Source organism: Trachypithecus francoisi, unplaced genomic scaffold (genome assembly GCF_009764315.1).
Source record: "Trachypithecus francoisi isolate TF-2019V2 unplaced genomic scaffold, Tfra_2.0 Lachesis_group12, whole genome shotgun sequence".
NCBI lineage: Eukaryota > Metazoa > Chordata > Mammalia > Primates > Cercopithecidae > Trachypithecus > Trachypithecus francoisi.
Window position 1 is genome coordinate 47138205 of NW_022681457.1, and position 26226 is coordinate 47164430.

General features: G+C 36.0%; 1 protein-coding gene and 1 long non-coding RNA gene across 3 annotated transcripts in view; both read right to left on the bottom strand.

Moving 5' to 3' along the window:
- Positions 1–451: 451 nt before the first annotated feature.
- SYDE2 (synapse defective Rho GTPase homolog 2) overlaps positions 452–26226 on the bottom strand; it is a 47762-nt gene continuing 21987 nt past the window's right edge. Inside the window, exons 3-8 of one of the 2 annotated variants that reach the window (XM_033225458.1) lie at positions 24885–25987; positions 21442–21568; positions 12684–12865; positions 8141–8372; positions 3404–3447; positions 2815–2832 (exon numbers count right to left, since the gene is read on the bottom strand). In XM_033225458.1, coding sequence (XP_033081349.1) covers positions 3437–3447; positions 8141–8372; positions 12684–12865; positions 21442–21568; positions 24885–25987 — 1655 coding nt within the window. In that variant the 3' untranslated portion in view covers positions 2815–2832; positions 3404–3436. Of the gene's footprint in view, positions 2833–3403; positions 3448–8140; positions 8373–12683; positions 12866–21441; positions 21569–24884; positions 25988–26226 lie in introns of both variants that reach the window. The other variant, XM_033225457.1, reaches the window with a different exon arrangement.
- Positions 17296–21132, bottom strand: LOC117092183. The gene is made up of 2 exons (XR_004440662.1): positions 19066–21132; positions 17296–18760 (listed from the first exon to the last, which is right to left on the bottom strand). It is a non-coding gene; the product is annotated as an uncharacterized LOC117092183 (long non-coding RNA).

Below are 26226 nucleotides of genomic sequence, written 5' to 3' on the forward strand. Positions count from 1 at the left end.
CAGGCTCAGAAAGGAACAACATTTGACACTACAGAAAGATCCTAGGAAATTATAAAAAGCAGGTATAAAAACTCTCAAAAAATATTTGAAGTAAAATGCCATTTAAAGTAAAGACATCTAAACTTATAAAACACTTCTGGGACAGCAGAGTCATAAAAGCAGTTTATAGCTATAACTCAGTGATTAGACAACAAAAAACTGATTAGAATTCTCTAAGATGGCAGAGATCAACTTTAAAACTATTCTCACCCAAAATAATATAGTAATATAGTAATACGAGCATGGCCCTTAAAGTATTTCAGATTCTGGAAAATTTTGGACAAATAAATGTTATTACATATATTGATAGATAATACATGATGGTCCAAAACTTTAACATCTTTGTTTAAAAAGAATATTAACATAAGTGATCCTTAAAACCATTATAATTAATAGCATAACATGAAGATTATAATATGTTAATAAAATTTTTACATTTCTGGAACAATTTATTCAATTCATACATGATATAGCAACAAAAGGAAGGAAACTGAGACAGCTTTCCTATTAAACATTCAAGAGTACTTTCCTTTGTTTACTCAGTATATATATTCTCTTGGTATTCTTCTGAATTGTTAACACAAAGTTTTAAAAAATGAAAATTTCATATAAAAATATTTATTTTTTAACAATGGGTTTTCAAATTAAATAAGATTGTTTATCAATATTTATTGCATAGAAATAGTTTAAGTACTTTAATATTCAGAAAAACATCAGGAAGTCAGTTTTTCAATGACTGGTATATCTTAAAAGTTGGTAACTTAAAGTCTATTTATAATTTTAAAATTACATATTTTGTAGATATAAAAGTGTAAAAAAATACATTTTGATTTAATACAAAAGCCTTCTAAATTTACATTTTCAAACATTACTGTGATTGCTATAATACTGTATATATACTTAGCCAAAATAAGTTAATTTTTAAAAATCAATAACATGTAATATGCTAGCAAGACAATTTATTTAGAAACAAATGGGGTAATTATAAAGTCAATGTTATAAATGTACTACTGCAAATAAATAATTAAAACAAAGCAGAATATAAAAATGCATAGAACAGGAGCAGATTTATTAAATGTAAGTCACCAGTGCAGAAATCTGGGCACATAATCCCTTAAGGAGTTAGAGGATTTCAAATTTAAAAGATGACTTTTCACAGGGGACATCGTGACTTTCTGTGAATAAAGAAAAGAAAGTCTATTATTTCTATTCAGATGCTTCTAGAATATTTTTGTTCAGGTGGTTTTATGTAATTCCTCCTTTAATTCAAATGTTCTCTCCCTGAAAAAAATATTTTAAGATAATAATTTTGGCCTCATGACATATATACTTTAAAAATACATGTGATTCTACAGTAACCCCTCCCCTATCCTGATATCTATACATATATGCATTTATAAATATATACATAGTTTCAGGATTATAAAAATATTTAATTTTTATAAGCTTAAATAATTACTGTTAATACAGAATACATTAATACTTGTATAATTTCACTTTTATTTATAAAAAGATTTTCTTATAGCAGCATTTGCATTACAAATATGACCAAAGGATGTTGTAGTGTACCAGGACCCGTACTGCAAATCAGACTGAGCAGCTGTGATGTTCCTTTAAAAGAACATCTAAAGGCCAGGCGTGGTGGTTCACGCCTATAATCCCAGCACTTTGGGAGGCCAAGGTGGGCGGATCACCTGAGGTCAGGAGTTTGAGACCAGCCTGGCCAACATGGTGAAACCCCGTCTTTACTAAAAATACAATAATTAGCTGGGCATGGTGGTGGGCGCCTGTCATCACAGCTACTCGGGAGGCTGTGGCAGGAGAATCACTTGAACTGGGGAGGTGGAGGTTACAGTGAGCTGAGATCACACGAGTGTACTCCATCCTGGGCGACAGAGTGAGACTCTGTCTCAAAAAACAACAAAAAAAGAACATCTGTCTCAGCTACAGAAGGGTGGTTCCCATAAAGCAGAAAAACCTTGAGGGGATAATAACTTATGTGAACCTTCTTAAGTGCATTTGAAAGTTATCTCCATAGACTTGGCAAGATTTAGTAAAATAGCCCAAGATGTCCAAGTTTTATTGATCCCCAGAAAAGTTTTCTAGGGAGATAAGTAAAAATTATATTAATGAATAGTGTTTTTAATTGAATCAGATAAACTTATTAGAAATTAAAGATTTCAAGAGTAATAAAATGAAAACATCACTGTGGGTGGTATAAGAAAAGAAAGCAAAGAAAAACAGATTTGAAACTTTAAGACATTACAAAATAAAACCAGAAAAACCCTCAATCTCAAAAACTCATATTAAGCTTGTTTTTGTTGAGTTCACGTTCCAGATTTCCAATCAAAGTATCAATACTTTCTTGTAGATCTTTGAGATTGTTTTTTCGATCCACTGTAGACTCAATTGTCTGCATTGTCAAATATGTCTGAAATGTACACTCTTTGGACATGGGAATTGGCTGTTCAATCATTACTTCTGGCCCATCCATTTTGCTATAATTTTCTCCAATTTCTCTATCTTCTGAAGGGACATCATCATAATCCACATCATTTAAATTTTCTTTTGTATTTAAAAAGTAGTTTTCCCCACAGCTGCTCCAGTCTCCTGCATAACGATTGCTAAGTGGACTGTCTAATCGGTTTTGCCTTGGCCTAAGTACTCCTGATGAATCAGTACCACTCAAATTTAACATATGAGGTCGTTCTTTCTTCTGCCTCAAATAATTCAGAGAAGACTTCTGCTCTGGGAATAAACTGTCTGTTGATTTTCTGACAGTTAAACGCTGCACTAGAAACAAACAACAATTTTGCTTTAGTGACAGTAATCCAACTGAACTTAAAAAAAAACAGCTAAAGATAAGCCATTTAATCATCAACTACAAACATGCATTGAAACAAAAACATGCACTCTATCAAAAGAAAGCATTCAATAATTATTTTTGTATTACCAGACATAATCTAGATTAAGGATAGAAGCAGTATAACGTTCCATGGTGCTAATTCATGCTACATCATAACGTCCCCAAACAAATCACATTTCCAATGTCAATTAATTTTCTGTGCAAGTTTATTATTATCTAGCTATAATTCAAACAATAGCTAAGCTGCTAGCATCTCCTAAATTAAAAGCTACAGCAAAAAGCAGGCAAGGCATGTTGGTGTACAAACAAAATATAACAAGAAGTTCCTTTATCTGCAAACATCTAAATGAGGCAAAGGCATCTAAGGTGATCAGCCTAGTAAGTTCTGACCCTTGTGGGCTTTTCTGCAATTCTATTAGCAGCAGAGTCATAGTTTACTAAGCAGACCAAATTTCACTTTGATAAAATGTGCAAATACTAGATTTGACCACTTGTTACCTGAGTTTGATTATACAGCATTATCTACTATCTTCATTTATTGCCTGGAAATAGTACAGATATTTTATTTTCTCATTCTGATTAGGTATTTAACAATCCCAAATAACACTTTCCATATTAAGACTAGTTTCTTCTGAGAGTATGCATTGTGCTAGCCATATAGACGACTACCATAGAGACACACATTACTTCATTACAAACTAAGGTTTACTCCTGTGTGTTGAACAAAATATTTATCTAAGGTTATTCTGTATATGAAATAGACAATTTAAAATGCTGACACATAGCTATTAAAGATTACCCATAATATCTTTCTCTTTCTGCTTGTTTATTCTCCATTAGTAAGTGCCCCTTCATCTCTATTTCCCTTCACTAAGACAAAGCAACATAAATCAGTGATAACACACCAACTTTATACTCTCCAACATATAATGAATGCTTGTTTGCTGTTGTATAAAATAAAACAACTAAAAAACTATAAAAGCATATATATGGTTCTAGTTTTCCACACTTAAAGTGATATTCATAACATTTTTCAGAGACCCCATACTTTTTTAAATTTAGATTTTATTGAAATATTTGATAACTGTACATAGGTATGTTTTTAACATTTCTATTGCATTTTTAAGATGGTTATTATGTATCACTATAGATAGCTAAAATTTCTTGATCTAAAATTTTCTAGAAAATAAAGGTTATTTACTTTAAATTGATCTTTAATGTTAGTATTAATATAGAATGGTCCATACCATCAACTGATGTAAGTGCAGAATGGATATCTGAATTTTCCACTGTGTAATTATTCACATTTTTCCTCCTCTAGCTGCTTATCACCACTGTCTCCTTACTTTTTCCCCCTCATTCTTTGTGCTATTCCTGTTCTTTTTAGTGCTTAACTGTCATGCCTGTTGTTTTCACCAACCAATTACAATATTCTGCTAGCCTTGAGGTTATCTGGTCTGATCTAACCATGTATTTTTACTTCATGTCTTAAACTTGTCCTATTGTGCCTGCATTTTCAGACATCTGCCTACAAAATCCAGATTCATTTTGTTGCCAGTTGCTTACAGTTACTTACCTAAGACCATATTGAAACATTATTTCTGTATATTATCTTGGAAAATATTAAGAAACCAATTAAACTGATATTTTATAACTTTTAGACTAAAAATTTCAATTTCTGAAAAACCAACATCACTGACTTTTTAGACTACTGATGTCGGAGTGGTTTACAACTAAATATATGGTGAAAATGGCTAATTTTAACCTCAAAAGTTCTGGTTTTCCCATCACTGTTGACTACCCACCTTCAAGAGAATAAAATTAAAAATGCAGTCTATAAGGTTGCTGAAAAAGAATTCAAAATATAGCAAGTACTAAGAAACTTAATTTTTCCTTATCTTGTTTTCTACCAGTAGATTTGTTTCTAATTACTACTTTATTATACTTTTATCTATAATTACCTTATTTAACAAAAATATACTGACTGACTAGTTAGTGCCAAATACTCTGCTAGGACCTGGGAATATAAAGTTAAAAATAATCCTCGACTTCACCAAACTTACAATCTAGTAAGAAAGATGAAATAAAAAGAAATAAGAGAAAAATTGGTACCTTTTCCAAAAAACTTGCCCCAAATATATTTGTCATAGAAAATGTGGTATAGTGGCCAGGTGTTGTGGCTCATGCCTGTAATCCCAGCACTTTGGGAGGCCGAGACAGGCAGATCACTTGAAGTCAGGAGTTTGAGATCAGCCTGGCCAATATGGTGAAACCTCATTTCTACTAAAAATACAAAAATTAGCCGGGCACAGTGGTACATGCCTGTAATCCCAGCCACTCAGGAGGCTAAGGTAGGAGAACTGCTTGAACCTGAGAGGCAGAGGTTGCAGTGAGTCAAGATTGCGCCAGTGCACTCCAACCTGGGCGACAGAGTGAGACTCCACCCAAAAAAAAAAAAAAAAAAACACAAAGGAAAGAAAATGTGGTATAGCAAGGATTTAGGAATTATACTCTCTCTAAATTGATTTCTCCATCTTTAAAGTGATAGGGGAACCAGCAGTAATTTTCAGTACTCTTAAAACAGAAAATGAATACCTAAAAGAAACATTTTAGTGAAAACTCAATATATAAAACATATTTTTAAAAGGCTGTTCTGGTCAACGGGGAAGTGTGTTTCCATTTTGTTCCCCCACCCCTTGCTGATCTGGCTTCTAAGCTGCTTCCAGAGAACCTGAGAGTTCAGTAGAAGACAATCTAAAAGACTATTGGCAGGATGATTTTTACCTTCTAATGCTGATATGCTAAAGTTCTAACTAACTACTTTGAAGATAGGACTTTTCAAATATAAATCTCAAAGCAAATTATCTTCTTGCCCAAAATTAATAAACAAAAAATAACATGAAACAAAACAAAAAGTTTAGAAAATAAAAAGGAAGGGGGTAACTCTTTTTAACTCTGGAGTTGGAGAATTTCCAAATGGAAAAATAAGATATGCATAGCAAGGAAAGCTAAAACCTTCTATTGAATGCATGGAGACAGGATAGACATTCGCTGAGTTAATATGCTATGGCCTACTAGTCTTTGCCACATTCTCTATGTCACCATCAACTTTCTCAGGTCCAGTAAGTGCATCTCATCTAGTTGATTTCTGCCTTTTCTTGAATTCAACAGCAGGTGATTGACAGGGTAAAACTTTTGTTTCTTCTCATCTTTCTGCCCTGTTCTTTGTCTGAGGAACTACAACTAAAGAAAAATAACAGGCTATAGAAAAAGGAGCAGTTATTTTTAAAACCAACAACACAAATCTTTGGAATAAGGTGCTGTACACACTAGGAACAGCTGTTTAAGGTTGTCTTTAGAATACAGTGAATTTGAAATCCCAACCTGCTTTTTCTATAACACAAGATATACATTAAGCTCTTTTCTCCCAAACCCAAAACTAAGGTGGCTACTATTATAAAATAATATAATGACCTTAACCTCTAGCACAGAATAATTAATAATAATAATGAACTCAGACACTGATAGTAAACTTAATGGTATCTCCAGGAAAGCAAGTTTTCATTTGTGGTAATGACAAGATGGCTTTCTCCCAAATTCTTGGTGTTTATTAGAATTAAAGCTGTTCTAGAAAAAGGAGACACAGTTGACACTCTGAAAGATCCCTTACTTTGGGCATCAAATGCTGAAATCAGTTCAATTATCCAGATAATCTTGATTCAGGGTTTTAAAATAGTTAAAATAACATTCTAATTCAGTTAAAACATACATTAGAATAATTTTTAAGCCTGCATTTAAAAGAAAGTAAAAGCTTTAACTTTCCAAATTTTAACATTGATTTTTTTTTTTTTTTTGAGACGGAGTCTCACTCTGTCACCCAGGCTAGAGTGCAGTGTTGTGATCTCGGCTCACTGCAACCTCTGCCTCCCCGGTTCAAGCGATTCTCTTGCCTTAGCCTCCCAAGTAGCTGGGACTACAGGTGCCCGCCACCATGCCCAGCTAATTTTTTCGTATTTTTAGTGGAGGCAGGGTTTCACTATGTTGGCCAGGCTGGTCTCAAACTCCTGACCTTGTGATCCACCTGCTTCGGCCTCCCAAAATGCTGGAAAATTTTTATTAACTTAATTTTTAATTCACTTTAAAGGATGAAATCAAGCATTCCCTTGTACTTTAATCTTTCTGTCTATATAAATATAACAAAAGAGTAACCAAAGACATTGACTGGGTGCTCACTTTGTGCTAAACATTTTGCTCATTGCCTTAGATGCTTTATCTCAATCTTTACAACAACCCTGAGGCAGGCATTATTTAGAGAGAAGCAAAATGGGAGTTGAAGAGGTTAAAGTTGTTGCCATAGCCCACCCTGCCGGTAAGTGTCACCACCCAGATCTGAACCCAAGCCTGACCCCAGGGCCAGGCATGGTTACTAGTGTGCTCTACACCAAGCACCAAAGTACTTCACACTTGGTCCCATGCAGTGTGGGGTGAGAGTAGCAGGGGTTACTAAAAGCTAAGAAAATTTTGGAATATAAATGCAGGGTCCTTTACAGAATGTCTAATTAAATACATATTTCTTTTAGCTATGAAACTATATCAGAGATAATTAGGAAAACAACTATCAGTCTTTAGTTATTGATTGGAATAAGGATTGGATAAGACGGAAAGGTCAAAGATAATTCCCAATTCAAGCTGAGATAATTTGACTAATGACCATGAATGCAGTTAAAGACATAAAGAAGAACTGATTTAAGGAGAAAAATGAATTCTGCTTTATACCAGTTGAACTAAAAATGAGAAGAGTAAATAAATTAGTGTTTGTTGAGTCTCTATTATGTGTCAAGAGCTATGCTGAGCACGTTACACACACAATTTTTAAAAATCCTAATATAAAATCTATAAACATATTATTAAATCCATATGACAAAAGATGATACAAGGCTCTGAGATGTTAAGAAACCAGCCCAAGGTCAGATTGCTACTAAGTGGCACAACCAGGATTTAAATCTAGATCTGACCAAATCTAAAATGTACACATTAATCTACATGCCTACAATGTCATCAGCAAAGGCAGAAAACATTTAAATGAAAAAATATCTAAAGGGCAGGTATCAAATCACATTTTGAAAAAGCAAAATCTAGAAGAGTTTCTTCAATCACATATGAGCATATTTAATGATTAGTTAATTCAAATACCCTATCATTGAAAGCGAAAAATATTTCCATAGAATCATTTACCTGGCCAGAGTTGGAGTAAGTAATGAAGAACTTCAATGTGTTTTTTAAAATCCAAAGCACTTGCAAGTTCTTCTGAATCAGTAAAGACTCTGTTGTTATGCGATGAAGGCTCTTGCCTCTGACTTAGTAACACTGGTCCAAAGCACACAGCCAAATTCTGGCACGTCATCTTATTCACTTCATGATAGGAAGCCACCAATTTCAAATGATCCAACAACATCTTTAGGGTTGCCTGAATTAAATTAAATTTCAATTAATACAGTCCTAAAGGGGCAAATTCAAGGACACAATTTATAGCAGAAAATACAGATGAGCATCTTGTCACTTTTAAGAAGATTTTTTTCAAAGATTTGCTTATAAATTGGATGTTTGGAACCTAGAACATAGTTTCTAATAGAAACATTATATGAGGCCTAAATTATGTTCCAGCCGGGTGCAGTGGCTCATGCCTGTAATCCCAGCACTTTGGTGGGCCAAGGCAGGAGGATCACCTGAGGTCAGGAGTTCAAGACCAGCCTGGCCAACATGGTGAAACCCCATCTCTATGAAAATACAAAAATTAGCCGGGCATGATGGTGGTTGCCTATGATCCCAGCTACTCGGGAGGCTGAGATGGGAGAATCACTTGAACCCGGGAGATGGTGGTTGCAGTGAGCCAAGACTACACCCTTGCACTCCAGCCTGGGTGGCTGAATGAGACTCTGTCAAAAAAAAAAAAAATATTATGTTCCAACAACACAATTTAATCCACTAAATGGTTAAAATATACATTCTTTATAAAATTACTTATGAATGCACTCCAGATTTCAGCTGGAATCCCTGGGAAAATGCATCCAGTAACTCTTTCTCTTCTAACGTGGCAACAGCAAAGGCTCTGATGAAAAGGGGATTAGGGTAAGAATGTTCATTTTTAAGTACAGGTAAGTCCTGTAGTTGTAATCACTATCATGCTTAAATCTAGGAAGCTAACCATTCCAGAACATGGCCAGGTTCTATAATGATTTGGATTATGAAAGACATTTTTAAAAGGCCAATACGCTTCTTAACTAATATATATATAATATATATAAAATAAGTAAATAAACCTTAAGAAGAATAATAGTACAGTTAGAAATGAAAGAAAAAAATTGCTGAAAATATTTTTTAATCCTTAAGGAAACTAGTAAGGGTAGTTGGCTCAAAAAGTAGAATGGTTATTTATGTTTCAACAATTATGGAAAGAAATGATGTTTTTTGATGTAGTGGCATATGATCAATCATTTAACAAAATAAATAATTTTTTCTTCAAAATTGTATTGAAGACATTGATGCCAATTAAAAACTTTAATTTTTTTTTTTTTTTTTGAGATGGGGTCTCACTCTGTTGCCCAGGCTGGAGTACAGTGGCATGATCACAGCTCACTGCAGCACCGACCTTCCTGGCTCAAGCAATCTTCCCACCTCAGCCTCCCAAGTAGCTCAGGCTACAGGCATGCTACACCATACCCACTAATTTTTAAAAATTTTTGTAGGCCAGGCATGTGGCTCACGCCTGTAATCCCAGCATTTTGGAAGGCCGAGGCGGGTGAATCATCTGAGGTCAGAAGTTCGAGACCAGCCTGGTCAACAAGATGAAACCCCAACTCTACTGAAAATACAAAAAAAATAGCTGGGTGTGGTGGCACATGCCTGTAATCCCAGCTACTCAGGAAGCTGAGGCAGGAGGATCGCTTGTTCCGGGAGGCAGAAGTTTCAGTGAGCCAAGATTATGCCACTGCACTGCACTGCAGCCTGGGCGACAGAGCGAGACTCCATCTCAAAAAAAAACATTTTTTTTTTTTTTTTTGTAGAGACAGGGTCTTACTTTGTTGTCTAAGCTGGTAAAAAATCTTATTTAAAGAAAAATCAAAATAACATTATTTCTGGAGCCAAAAGTGACAAATGGATTTGCTGGTCAGAAGGTCATTTAGTAGCTGTGGCAAGAACAAGTCCAGAGAGATGAGGTAGGAAGCCATATTACAATGTGCTGAGTAGTAAAATGAGTGGTGAAGAAGCGATAACAGCTGGAATAAACAGCCTTTCAATGTTTGGCTGTGAAGGGAAGGAATGAAGAGAGAATGAAAGCTAGAGAAGAATATGGCATTTTAAATCAAAACAAGTTAAATATATGAATATTTCTTTTTTAAATTCATAATTATTTCCTAACACAACTCCATATACATTGGCCTCTTAAGGGTATTTCCAGCAATAATTGTGATCATACAGACACACAGACACAAACAACACACTACACCTGGTTAAATATACATTCAATCTCAGTAGCAAGCAAAAGAATGCAAATTTTTTTTGTCTACTAAATAAGATGGACCAAAAAATGTAATTGTCATGTTCCTTTTGAAAATTAGTCTGGCTAGGTGTGGTGGCTCATGCCTATAATCCCAGCACTTTGGGAGGTCAAGGCAGGTGGATTGCTTGAGCTCAAGAGTTCGAGACTAGCCTGGGCAACATGATGAAACCCAGTCTCTACAAAACATACAAAAAAAATTAGTTGAGGGTGACGGCACATGCCCGTAGTCCCAGCTACTTGGGGGGCTGAGGTTAAGAGGATCACATGAGCAGGGAAGGTTGAGGCTGCAGTGAGCTACGTTTGCACCACCGCACTCCAGCCTGAGAGACAAAGTGAGACCCTGTCTCAAAAACAAAAAAACAGAAACAAACAAAGACGAAGAAAGAAAATTAGTATGAAAACATGTAAGAGCCTTAAAATGTTCATATTACTTAAATAAGCAATTCCACTTCTGAGATTCTATTCTAAATAATTCTAAACTAAAAATAAATCTGTGTACAAATATTTACAAATCACTCAAAATCTAAATGTATAAAAGAGAATGCTGATAAAGTATGTTCTCAAATCCACTCAATGGTATATCACACAGTTATTGACTGACTGACTGATTGATTGATTGAGACAAGGTCTGGCTCTATTGCCCAGGCTGGAGTGTAGTGGCATGATCTCGGCTCACTGTAGCCCTCCCTGAGCTCAAGCCATCCTTCCACCTCAGCCTCCCAAGTAGCTGGGACCATAGGCACATGCCACTGTGCCCGGCTAATTTTTGTAATTTTTGTAGAGACAAGGTTTCACCATACAGCCCAGGCTTACTTAGTCTTTTCAGAAAGGATGGTAATAGCATGGGCCTTAGGGTCAGAAAGATTTGAATTCATGTGATAGACTATAATATTCACAAAAGCTATGTAACTTTCGGCAAGTGATTTAAATTCTCTAACACTCATTTCTTCACTTAGAAGTGGCACTTATAATTTTACCTAGTGCTGGGCATGGTGGCTTATGCCTGTAATCCCAGCATTTTGAGAAGCCAAGGTGGGCAGATCACCTAAGGTCAGGAGTTCAAGACCAGCCTGGCCAATATGGTGAAACCCCGTCTCTACTAAAAATACAAAAATAAGTCGGGCATGGTGGTGCCCACCTGTAGTCCCAGCTACTCAGGAGGCTGAGGTAGGAGAATCGCTTGAACCTGTAAAGGTGGAGGTTGCAGTGAGCCAAGATCACACCACTGCACTCCAGCCTGGGTGACAGAGTGAGACTCCATCTTCAAAAAAAATCTTTTTTTTTTTACCTAGTGTTGGGAAACCAGTATCTCTACTTTTTCCACCCATCCCCTTAAACTTCACCCCACCCTTCTGCTTCTGCACTCTTTAGCTGTTCCCTTCCCCTAATCCAAAGGAGGAGTGATTGTTAATTCAACTGGACAGAGCATAGGACATTCAGGTGACCACAGTAAACCTGCAAATAAAGTTACTGGACTTACAGTTTCTACCCACTAATTCTTCCTCTTTCTGCCCCAACATGATTAAAAAAAAAAAAAAAAAAGTAGGCAAATTTGACCTCATCTAGACAAGCCCAGTCATATCTTTCTCCTGTTTTCTCTTATATTCTAAGGAACAACAGATAAAGTTAGGCTAAGGCTGGTTCTGAAGACCTACCTATCCTTCTCTCTCTCTCCTACAGGCATATCTGAGAATGCTGGTCTGAAGATTTTGGAGAGGGGGCACATGGAAAGGATAAGGAGGAAAAAAACAAAGTAGGGGGTGTTGTTTGTCTTAAAGTTAGGCCATGTACACCAAAACAGTTATCATATCTAAAAAAATACTAAAAGGAGACACACCAAAATGTTAATTATAGCTGCCTCTGGATATTGATGATTGCAATTTTACATTCTTCTTTTTTGTATCTTTTCAATATTACTATAATGAACAAATATTGTAATAATATTTTAACAAAAAAATAAAGTTTTAACTAACAAAAAACTTTAGTATTTATTCATGTTTAGGCTAAAATCACATACAGAAAAGATAAAATTGTTTTCTAGTTTTATTCTGTTTAAGAAGCTTTTACAGACTTAGGCTGTTTAAAGGCAGTAACGGCAGAGCTTTTAAATACATGAGTGCCACAAATGTTAAATATCTAAAATTATCTGTAGCTCTGGAGCTAGGTATATAGTTCATTAACTGGCTTTCAGGAAAAATGTATGCCTGTAATGCTTACCTTCTCAATCTCAGGCAGACAATCCAGCAGGTCAACAGTGTACTTAGAGTCACTTGGGTCATTCTCACAACCATTTGATGACATTTTCAAAGGACTTTTTGCCATTGCACCTAATACAGCCTCATAAAGTTGCTTTGTTATCAGAGGAGAAGGGAGTTCTCTTAAATAATCCTTAAGAACACCTTTAGAAAACAAACAAACCGCAGACAGTTGGTCATTGGACTGCAGAGTGAAATAAAGAACTATGGTCAATTTTTTAAATTTAAGTATTATAGCCAACTTTCAATATTTTGAAAACAATAAAAGCAATAACATAAAAAGAATTATAATAAAATACTAGCATTTTATATTCTTTTAAGTTGCCTTGGTAATTGACTTGTTTTGAAAGCATGCTAAAAATGTGCAGACATAATTTTCAGTTACCATACATGTTAGGTTTGTTAATCATGAAGTAAGCTATTCTTGATACATATACCCTTATTGATTCTGCCCCCTATAAAAAGCTTCTCTAAATGCATGTGAAACAGAAATTAAGCAAGCAAGGCATATTTATGTTAATTATAAATTATTCCAATTATGCAAATTTTGAGTTTCTAGACTTTAAATTGATAATAAAAGAGTACCAATTGTCCAAAACCCTTGAAAATAAATACATTTCCTCTTTAACAGTGGAGGACTGTCTTAACCAGATATACTGGATAGCCAGATAATCTCTAATGCTACACTATCATATGGAAGAAAAAATCATTCCTAAAACCAAACAAATAAAACCAAAAGCTAAGCACAGAAAACATCAGACTTGTCAGTATAATGGAAATGAGGAAAGTCAATTGCGAACATTCCACACGTAGTTTCGAACTAAGAGATATTACTTACAGTAGAGGAAACTGGAAAGAATAGTGGTTGTTATATATAAGCAAGGTACGTAAGATACTAACTAAAGGCTGGCATGTGATCACAAGGGAAAACAGGAGATCTTCCTAACACCAAAAACCTAAATATATACAATATTGATTCAGAACATGCTCTCAGCCTAGCTTAGTTTGAACTTAAAACATGATTGATTCTATAGGAAGCTTCACATCTGATTTTTTTTTTTTTTTAATTGTTACAGGGTCTCACTCAATCACCCAGGCTGGAGTACACTGGTAACCTCAAACTCCTAGGCTCAAGCAATCCTCCCACCTCAGCCTCTTAAGTAGCTAGGACTACAGGTAGTTGCCACCACACCTGGCTAATTTTCTTATTTTTTGTAGATCAGGGTCTCACTATACTTCCCAGGTTAGTCTTGAATTGCTGGCCTCAAGTGATCTTCCCACCTTATTCTCCCAGAGTACTTGGCATGAGCCACTGTGCCTGGCCCCAGGTTTTAAATATTTAATAGTAACATGATTCATTAGTTTCTTATGCATCCTTCTAATGTTTATGCAAATATAAATATGATTTGTCTCCCTCATTGAGGGTTGAGTATCCTTAGTTTAAAAATCCAAAATGCCCTCAAATCCAAAACTTTTAAAATGCCAACATGATGCTCAAAGGAATGCTCATTAGAGCATTCTGGATTTTTGATTTTTGGATTAGGGATGCTAAACTGGTAAGTATAATGCAAATATTCCAAAACCCAAAGAAATTAGAAATAAGAAACCTGTATATGCTATTTTGTTTCTTGCTTTTTCATTTAACATCATATCCTTGAGATCTTTTCAGGCCATAGAGAGCGTCCTTAATCATTTTTATAGTCACATTACAGTAGTTCAATGTAAGGATGTCCCATAGTCTTATCTATTCAGTCTCTTACAGATGGATACTAGAATTGTTTCTTATCCTTTGTTTTTCCAAAACATGCTACAATTAATAACCTTGCACATAATTGCTCTGTATATATGCAGGTATGTCTGTAGGATACATTATTAAAACAGGACTGCTAAGTAAAAAATGCATTTGCAATTCTGAAGAAAAAAGAGGAATAAGAATGTTTCTTTCCTAGGCTTGGAACTTGAGCATCTAGGTGGATACTAGTGACATTACTTCAAATAGAGAACACGGAGAAAAATCATGTTTTAGGGGGTAAAGAGAAGAGTTTCATTTTGAACATATGGAGCTTAAGCTGTCTATGGGACATTCAAGGCTGCTGGATATAAAAATTGGAGATGAAAGAGATGACTTTAGACACAAATTTAAGAATGATCAACTTAAAGATAACTGGATTCTGGGAATGATTATCAGGGAGGCATACAGAGTGATTAAGAGAAGGCTTAGAAAATAACCTGAAGAGGCGGGGCGCGGTGGCTCAAGCCTGTAATCCCAGCACTTTGGGAGGCCGAGGCGGGCGGATCACAAGGTCAGGAGATCGAGACCACGGTCAAACCCCGTCTCTACTAAAAATACAAAAAAATATTAGCCGGGAGCGGTGGCGGGCGCCTGTAGTCCCAGCTACTCGGGAGGCTGAGGCAGGAGAATGGTGTGAACCCAGGAGGCGGAGCTTGCAGTGAGCCGAGATCACGCCACTGCACTCCAGCCTGGGGGACAGAGCAAGACTCCGTCTCAAAAAAAAAAAAAGAAAAGAAAATGCCAGACAAAATATCTGACAAAACTATTTCCAAGACATTGGACATCAGGCAAAGGACAAGGATCCCTGAGAGATGGGAACCAAATGAAGTGTGCCCACAACCACCACAACTTACTACCTGGAGAGACTTTCCAGATCGCAGTAAGGAAACGAAAACTCAGGTAAAGCTCGACAGTTGAAGGAGAGTTAGAAATTGAAGGAGGCTAAAGCTGCTAGACCTTGCAGGACAGAGCACTTGAGAGTAGAGGGCTGCCTAGACACAGACTCTGGAAATCAGCAAGGAGTCCCAAGTGTTCATCTGAGTACTAATCAGCACACACAGGTGGGGCAACTCCCCAGGGCTAGAGAAAGAACCAGCCAAACAGATTAGAAAGAACAATTCTAGGAGTTTTCATAGTGCGGGCAATCACTCTTGTTCCAAGCAGCCAGAGCGGAAAACTTCGTAATTCATGGGATTTGGGTACAGCACTATGTTGAATTGTGGCCCCCACCCCTGACCAAAAAAAACCATGTTGGAGTCTGAACTCCTAGTGCCTCAGAATATGACCTTATTTGGAAAGAGTCTTTGCAGAGGTAATCGAGTTAACTGAGGTCATTAGGGTGGGCCCAACTCCAATATGACATGTCCTTATAAAATGGGGGACACAGAAAAAAGACACAGAGAGCAGATGATATGAAGAAACATAGGGAAAATGCCATGTGAAGATGCAGTATTGGAGTCATGCATCTACAGGCAAAGAAAGGGCTGTCAAAGGTTGCCAGCAAACCACCAGAACTAGGAAGATGCAAGGAAGGATTCCCCTGCAGGTATCAAGGGGAGCAGGGCCCTGCTAATGCTTTGATTCTGAACTTCCAGCCTCCAGAACTGTAAGAAAAGACATTTCTGTTGTTTCAGCCACCAAGTTGGTGGTACTTTGTTATGGCAGCCATAGAAAACTAATATAAGTACACAGTATATAGAAGAGTTTTGCTTCAGTAGAGAATCAAAGAAATAGACAAAGAAGAGACTTATTTAAAATCAGTTGACATTCCGCCTAATAAAGCTTAAAAGCAAGACTAAAAACTCTTTGCAAGTAACGTACTTGCATACCAAACCACAGCTATAAATACAGAAATACAGAAATATCCAGCACCCAAGAAGGTAAAATTTACATTTCATGTCCAGTAAAAAATTACGAGGCATATAAAGGAGGAGGCAAATATAACCTATGAGGAGTCAAATCAATTTAAACCAACTCAGAAAAGACATACACAATAGAATCAGTAGAAAAGGATATGAAAACACTTATTATAACTGTATTTCATATGTTCAAGAAGCTAGAATAAAGACTGAACATATTTTTTTTTTTTTTTTTTTTGAGGCGGAGTCTCGCTCTGTCGCCCGGACTGGAGTGCAGTGGCCGGATCTCAGCTCACTGCAAGCTCCGCCTCCCGGCTTTACGCCATTCTCCTGCCTCAGCCTCCCGAGTAGCTGGGACTACAGGCGCCCGCCACCTCGCCCGGCTAGTTTTTGTATTTTTAGTAGAGACGGGGTTTCACTGTGTTAGCCAGGATGGTCTCGATCTCCTGACCTCGTGATCCGCCCGTCTCGGCCTCCCAAAGTGCTGGGATTACAGGCTTGAGCCACCGCGCCCGGCCAAGACTGAACATATTAAGTAGAGACATGGAAAATACTGAAAAAACAAACCCATATCGAACTTACAGTAGTGAAAACTAGGTTGTCTGAAACTAAAAATGCAACGAAGGAAATTAATATCAGAAGACAAGGCTAATATAACTTGAAGATACAGCAATAGAAACAATGTAAAATGAAACAAAGTGGGGGAAAAGCTGGAAAAAAAATACACTATCAGTGAGCTGTAACATAATATAAAGTGGCCTATGCTTAATTGTAATCTTCAAAGGCAAAGTAGTGGCAGTGGGTAGGTGGGGTGGAAACAAAAACGGTTTGAAGAAAAAATAGAGAAAAACCACAATTATAGTTGAAGATTTCAACACTCCTCTCAGCGAGTAGAAAGAAAACAAAGATGTAGAAGACTGGGACATTATTAATTAACTTGACTTTATTGATAGTTACAGCACAGTCCGTCCAAAAACACCAGAATACACATTCTTTTTTTCAAGAGCTCAGATGGAACATTTCCCACCAAAGACCATATTCTGGGCTTCAAAATAAGCCTAAATAAACACACAAGCATTTAGGACCTATGAACCAGAAGACTGAATATGGACATACACAAACATGAGAATCATTCTCTCACATATAAAACTTATACAGATAGTAAAGATACAGTTGATTAGGTAGATTTGAATGTTGAATCACTGACATTTCCTGAAGGTAGAGCTACAAATTACTTTTTTAACTCCACTAACCTACCCCGCGCCTTACCTCACTTACTCTTTCTGGCCTTATCATCTACTTTAGTCATACCCTATACATGTTACTCAGACCAAATGGCTCTCATAAACAATCTCAGTATATGTGGGTTGCTAAGTCTATGACCATTCCTCAACATTTAGCATTCCTTGGTGCTTGCACAGTTTTGACATCTATAGGCAATCTAGGTAAAGGAAAATGGAAACAATTTGTAAGTTAATGTTCCAGAGGTCAGACAACATATAATACGTATGGTAGGAAAATGTATAGTATGTACAAAAAAGAAAAATACTAATGTTTTCAAGATCATTTAGTTATATTCTGATAAAGTTTTCCCTGAATGGCAAATAGGATAAAAATGACTATGGTAGGATTAAAATCAGAAAAAGGCATGGTCAAATGAACTTTCAAGCACTGAACCTAGATACTGATTATGTAGCACTGACAAGAAATCTATTTTACAGTAGCTAGACACATGTAATCCTCAGAAGACTTATTTTTAATAATCACTAAATGATAAATATTTGACTTTTAAAAAGTCTTCTGTCCCTTGTTAATAAGTCCTATAAAGAATTAGGAATAGGCCGGGAGCAGTGGCTCATGCCTGTAATCCCAGCACTTTGGGAGGCTGAGATGGGAGGATCTCCTGAGTTCAGGAGTTCAAGACCACCCTGGGCAACATGGTGAAACCCTGTATCTACTAAAATACAAAAAACGAGCTGTAGTGGTGTGTGCCTGTAGTCCCAGCTATTCGGGAGGCTGAAGCACAAGAATTGCTTGAGCCCCAGAGGCGGAGGTTGCACCACTGCACTCCAGCTTGGGCTACAGCCTGAGACTCTCTCAAAAAGCAAACAAAAAAGAATTATGAATGGACTTTATACCTAAAATTTTGTACTTGATTTTTAAAAAACTGGTTTGTCTGGAGTATTTCATTCCATGCTCCAGATAAACCAACTACTAAAAACACATTAAACTGTGAACAAAATCTGTCACTCACTTCATTAATTTCTCATTTTTTAGACCTACTGAACTACTAATTATAGTTCAAAGTTTACTCAGAAATGTGAGTTCATGAGGAGCAAACACATGAAGCAACACTGTCACTGGCCAACTCCTCAAATCAACAATAACCTTTTTTTTTTTTTTTTTGAGACAGAGTCTTGCTCTGTTGCCCAGGCTGGAGTGCAGTGGCCAGATCTCAGCTCACTGCAAGCTCCGCCTCCCGGGTTCCCGCCATTCTCCTGTCTCAGCCTCCCGAGTAGCTGGGACTACAGGTGCCCGCCACCTCGCCCGGCTAGTTTTTTTTTTTTGTATTTTTTATTAGAGATGGGGTTTCACCATGTTAGCCAGGATGGTCTCGATCTCCTGACCTCGTGATCCGCCTGTCTTGGCCTCCCAAAGTGCTGGGATTACAGGCTTGAGCCACCAACAATAACCTTTATTTTTAGCCACGATAACCTTGTGTCATGTAATTATTTTGCAGACAAATCTTAAATCATTTCATTGCCTTTTTATCAAGAAAAAAATAGCCCTAAATTCTTCTGAAAAACAGCTTTACACAAATGGAATAGTACAAAGAATAGAGCCAAGAAATATCCAATTTATAAATTACAGAAACTCTCAATTTTAGGAAAGAATGCTATAAATCCAATATTCATTGACCTGTTGTTCATATCTTCTGCATATGCTGCCAATTTCCAAAACTAGGAACTCTTCATCTTTCAAAATTATACATGTTTAACATAATTTTTATTTATAAGACAAAGTTTCACCAAGACAAAATCTATTTTTATTTATAGAGTGTACTTGCTGGAAATTTGTATTTATAAAACTTTCTCTTCCATGGATTCATAAAATGAGTCTTTGGCTGATTTTGTTAATTACACATTAACAAGGAAAGAACATTTCATTTTTTTTCAGGCATCTCAATTTTTTTGTAGAAATATGCCTCTTCCTATATAAAAATTAAAAGGAACCATTATTTCTGATTTGCTAAAATATATAAGAAAAAAGTGACAGTTTGTTTTATCTTAGCATTAAAATGCTTGGAATCAAAGTTTTGATTATCTAAGAGTTACATATTAAACACTTGAATAAAATACAGTTATTCAGCACTCAAAGGGTAGGAATCTCAATTATTCAGAAAGTCTCAATCCTAAAAGTAAGCTTTAAGGATTTTCACCAACAAAATTCTCTTAAATATGTACAAGATGAACTTTCCTCAAATTTTCACCCAAACAGTTAATTGTGAATAAAAATAAGAAAGCAAGTTATAAGAGAAAAATAAACCCATTATAGCAAGAAAAAAATGGTGGTTGTCAGTAGAGAGGAGAAAGAACTATCAAAATACACAGAAGATTTGGAGATACACACTGAAGCATCTATAAATGAAAGGATATGTCTGAGATTTTCTCAAAATAATCAAGGGCTGAGAAGAAGCAAATGGGAGGATGAATGAGACAAGTCTGTTCATGTGTTGATATTATGGAAACCAGGTGATAAACAGGATTTTTCATAGTATTCTCTGTACTTTCGCATATGCTTGAAAACTTCAATAATTAAAAAAGTAAAACAACAAAAACAAATATGGAATTATTATAAACCAGTAGCTCCTGAAGGTTACCAATAAGGTTATGAGCCATTTCTTAATGGCCAAATTCAAAGGCCCTTTTCTTTTCTCATATAATCTCTCCATAGAATGACTGTATCACACTTTTGCTTAATTTCTGTTGTCTCTTATTTCCCAAACTTTCTGACTCCTTTCCTCTTAATCTCTTTAGGTGTTTCTTCTTTCTTTGCCTGCCTCCAAAGTTGGGAGACCTCCAAAGTTCTTGTCTTTTCAAACTTTATGGACAATTGCAACGCTTTAACTACACATATATGCCAATGACTCTCTTTCCACTCTCATCTTTCAGGGGTAATAGAAGTATATTTCCATTGCCATACACTGAATTATAATCACCACTTGGGTAAATAAGAGATCCCTCAAATTCTACTGCATCCTCTTCTTAGCTGCAGATGAGCAGTTTCAACTTTGCTTGATCTACCCATTTAGATCTCCTACTAGCACTTCAAATTCTATATATCCAAAGCCCAATTCATAATCTTTCTCAACACTTCCCCACCAAAAGCAGTAGCTCTCCCTGAAGCTCTCTTATTTCTGCTAATGGTACCCAATCAACCAGGTCTCAAAGTCACGTCTGTCTGGGCTCCCTCTTTCTCCACCTCCTTTCAATTCTACTTCTTCCTATTTCTACTGCTACAAGCCCCTTTAGCTCTTACTACCTCTTTGCTTGGACTATTGCCAAGGCTTTCTAATTGGTTTTCCTTCCTCTGGTCTCTTCTAATTTCAATTCATCACATAGAGTTGCCAGATTAATATTCCTGAAAACAATCTCTAATGATTTCACTCCCCTACTCAAAAAATTTTAATGGATCCCCTCTGGCTAGTAAATAAATTTAAATTCTCTAACCAGAGAGTCAATACCCTCTATATCACCTAAGTACCAGTCAAACTCAACTCCCAAGGCATTTTATTTATACCTCTATGAAGGTACCTTTTTCTTTCTGCTAGCTACTATAGCTAATTGAAAGTAGGTCTTACTTCCCTTCATCATGTCAGCTGCTGGCGGGCAAGGGACCATAGCTTAATACCTTCCCATAGAAAATAACACAGTAAGTAATGTTTGTGAAGGAAGAAAAGACTTCAGAATAAAAACAAATTAAACTTCAGCTACAAATGTATTTCAGTTATCTTTGTTGCAGATGTAGTCTTTCCAGAAAGAGTACATAAAATAAAATCTACGTATTACCTGTTATTACATTTATATCTGGGTACTGGTTTTCACACAGACCAACAGCTTTGCTATCTCTCTCAAAAGCCTCTCGCAGTTCTTTCTTGACTGCTGCCGAACCACATAATCGATACAGGCCTACTACCTAGGAATAAAATTATGGCCACATTATGGTAAATTTGATAAAGGGAAAATATAATTACATTATAGATCACATGAACTTTGCAATCAAATATGTTCTGATGTAATTTAATTTAAAATACCTCAAATATAGCTTTTGAAATCTCATTATATACTATGTTGATTAGTTTAATAAAAATATCCTATTCTTTCATTTAAATTCAAACAATACACTGTCAGTTCGGTAATGCTGGCTACCTATCTTAAGTAAAACGCAATCCCTTCTCTTCAGTTTTATATGCTCAATCAAGATCTCTATGTCCCAGGAATGTGCGCCCTTTCACAACTTTTGTTCCAGACTGAAGTAGTACAGCGCAGACAGTGAACAAGGATTTTAGAGTCATAAATGCCCCACTCCTTGCTTCATGAATTTGGGCAAGTTATTTAATCTCTTTAAAACTCAGTTTATTTTATCCTTAAAATAACAATATAGTTGAAATAAGCTTCTAGTATATAAAGCTTTTTAAGAAAAAAGATTCTCAAGAAGACACAGAAGCAAACTTAGGGTTTTTTGTTGTTGTCAAATTAATTGATTATAAAGTGATGGAGGAAATTTAAAATAATATATTAAAGGTAAAATAAAACCTCTACTTCAAAATTTATAGAGGACAGACACTACCCATCCCACCAACCTACATTGAAAAGATTTGTCTTTAAGCACTGTTATACAGGTTCTAAATATTGAGTCTTAAGTTATTTACTATAAATTTACCAAGAAGAAATAAACATGATCTCTGTAAAGACAAAACACGCCCAATTAAGCTATCAAAGGTCTTTGAAAGAATAAACCTTCAAAAAAACTTAAGGAGAATAAGTGGTTGTCAGCCATACTTCCACATCTAAGATTATTTAGAAAGTTCAGTCACTTTGAATTGAAGGAAGAATTATGGAGAAAGAAACTATTTAAAGATAGAAAGTAAAAGTAATCTTCCAGGATTTGAACTAGGAATCACTGTAAAATGCACTAAATGATCTAGAGGAAGAAGTATACAAATGAAATTTCCAGGTTTACTTATGACACTAATCTCTTCTGACTCATTAAAAAACTGGTAGAATACATTATAAGGTGGGTCTCAATATAAGAAAGTGTCAAAACAGATACAGGGAAATATTATCTAAAATATTTGAGATGATAAGCTATAGGTATTAATTGAAAGACAGTAAAGAACCTAAAACTATTTCCAAGACATGATAATGCAAGGTGCTGCTACATTCAAAAAGATCAAGATAATATGGGAAACCAAGAAATACACTAGGAAAAAAATTCAAATTTCCTACTCTTACCCACATTCATGATGCATCCACATTGAGAATAGCATGAGTTACACTGGTCACATCATCTCAAGAAAGACACAATAGAAATGTAGACAGTCCAGAAAATGAGACTAAAATACTAAACAGAATCAAAGGAAATGCTACCACAATAGAAAAAACGAACTTGATCATAGCCCTGCTGGTGTGAGCACATATAAGTGTCATAAAGTACCATAAAAACGATGTATCCCTTAAACTTGAGAAGATGAGCCTACAACTTAAAGGAAGTACTACTTAACTAGTACACAATAAATTGATGGGATATTTTACCCCCAAAAGTTGAAATCACAAATATAATTTTTAAAAAGATGAACAAAGAAAGGAAGATCTAATACAGGTACTTCAAGGAAAAGATATTTTAGGATATATCCCTACTTTCAGATGCTGAGATCCTGAATCAAATCCTTGAAGTACATGCTCGATGCCTCTGTGAAAAGCAGACCATGAGTATGATCTCCATAGCAATTTTTCCCATTTTAAGCAGGAGATGGGTGGGAGTAGCATTCAAAGCATTTGGAAGATGCAAAGACCCATGCCACAAACTCTTTGCATATGACTATCAAAGCCTATTTTCACGTTTACAATAAAAACCCAACAAAAGAAGAATAATTCCTGACTAAAAGGGTAAACAAAATTTAAGGAGTATGCCAGTCTATAAAATACATGCACAATAAGCCTCTCTCTATTGGGGGCGGGGGACAGGGGAGGGCAAGCGGAGGAGAAAGAAGCAGGGGAGACAAACAAAAGCGTCTTTAAAAAGTACAGTTCTAGGCCAGGAGCCATGGCTCCCACCTGTAATCCCAGCACTTTGGGAAGCCGAGGCAGATGGATCACAAGGTCAGGAGTTTGAGACCAGCCTGGCTAACATGGTGAAACCCCGTCTCTACTAAAAAAAAATACAAAAATTAGCCAGGCACGATGGCATGCACCTGTAATCCCAGCTAACTGGGAGGCTTAGGCAGAACTGCTTGAACTTGGGAGGTGGAGGTCACAGTAAGCTGAGATTGCACCACTGCACTCCAGTGTGGGCAACAGAGCAAGACTCCGTCTCAAAAAAAAAAAAAAAAAAGTACAGTTCTAAATAAAAATGAAAAGTATTGCTAAAAATGTTTTCTTGGCACTTAAAGTGGTTCAAATGATTCTCCTACATCGCCTCCCAAGTAGATGGGATTACAGGCATGTGCCACCATACCGGACTAATTTTTGTATTTTTAGTAGAGACAGTTTTCACCATGTTGGCCAGGCTAGTCTTGAACTCCTGACCTCAGGTGATCCGTCCACCTCAGCCTCCCAAAGTGCTGGGATTACAGGCATTAGCCACCATGCCCGACCAAGCAAGTAAGATCCACAGAGATTAAGTGACTTGCCCAACATGACACAGCTAAGTAATAATGGAGGAGAAACCAGAATCCAGGTATTCTGCATCTTAATGCAAAATTCCATTAACTTATGCTGTTTCTTGAGTTTCCATGTTAAGCTTAAGTTTATTAAATAAATATTTCAGATTTTATAATATTTACTCTCATTGTCTTTTAACTTACCTTTTTAACCAATATTATAAATTCGGATAGTACTAAAGCAGAAATAACGTAATGATTTTTAGTCTTAATATGTATCACAAAAATTAGTATACACAATTACTTATACCTGATATTAATATCCTTTGCCTAAGTTTATCAGCTCTGATTTTTCCTTTTAACGCCATTTTGAAGCAATCCTGATTTCTAATTATAAGACCCATGAAGCTCTGTGTTGCAATATAAATTTGTGGAATCATCTAGCATGCTCTCAATAACGGGCAACATGAGTCAACTCAAAAATTATACCCTAAACAGTAATGGAATAAAGAATAGGAATTGTAAAATATCTAAATTTGATTTTTTTACATTACCTTGAATTCCTTCCCCCAAGACTTACAATTAATCAATCAATAAAGGAAGTAGTAGAGAACCATAGTAAGATAATACCTGACAGCCTCTCTTTTCAATTTCCATAATACATTTCTGTATCAGAAGGGGCACCATCAGTCCTATATTTTCTTTCTCTACAACTTTTTGAATATCAACTCCAAATATTATTGGTTCTTGGTTTATGTCTAGTCCATGAAGAGAATTCTCCCACTGTTCCATAAGAGTCACTTTCACATAAATAAGACCTCTAGGTTCAAGTTTGACAGCCAATTGATGAGTCTTTGTCACTCTAAATAAGGTGGGAAGAACAACAGTTCCATGACAACAAACTCGATTTTTTCTTGGAGTGGGTTCCCAACTGAATACTACTAGTTTCAAATGTTGAGCATTTTCAATTTCTATGTTGAAAGTGTGATCCATGTCTAAAAATGTTGTTCGACATGTGAGCAAAGCTGTTCTTGCTTTGTTTACTGAATCCACCTGAATTGCACAAAAGACATCTTTTGAATCTATCCGAGGTGGTTTTAAATCCTCAGCACCATAGAAATGTACACTCATGAGCCCAGATATGTACTGTGAACACTTAGGTTGATCAGAAAAGCTATAATGCCTAAAAGCATCAATGTCAATTTCATTCTTGCTACAACTATTTGAAATTATTTCTTTTCCTCTTCCAAATTTGTTTTCAGATCCATGTTTGCTAGCTTTAGTTATAAGTTCAGGTGAGTCTCCATCACTAAGGTAACCACCTTTGCAGGAATACTTAGAACTCATAGAGTTTTTCTTCTGGTAGTTGTGCTGGGAGGATACACTGGTATCAAGATGGTATCGGCTTATAACATTCCTCTTAGCAGCTGTGGTTGTGTTCCCAGAGGGCAGAACATCAGCATGATGAATTTCTCGGCAGTTATATTTAGACAAAGAAGGAGTGTTATCGGGACTGTTTATATAATTCAATGTTCCCTTAACACTTAGCTTTCGGCTAAATTCTGGCAACTTTTTCATTTTCATGGAAAGTTTCCTCACAGTTCGTGGAGATTTTATTTTATCTGGGAAAGACCAATTAATTGAACTGCCTTTTTTCACAGGGCTAGGATTTGGAGAAGTACTATTTGTAGCAGCCAATTCAGTACTATTTGTAGCAGCCAGGATCCCTGAACCTTAAAAAAAAAGAAAGAAAGAAAAATATATTATAAAGCAGTATGTTTTGATTTCTACTTTTATTCTTATTTTATAAACCATCAACTAAACAAGCTCTCACATAGGCAGAAATTCTTCTCTTATTCATCTTAACGAGGAGATTTCATTAGAAGTTCAGCTCAACTTCCATCATGATACTCAAGCAGAATACTGCATTATCCCAATTATTTAAAATTTAAGTTAATTTTTCATACTTTGT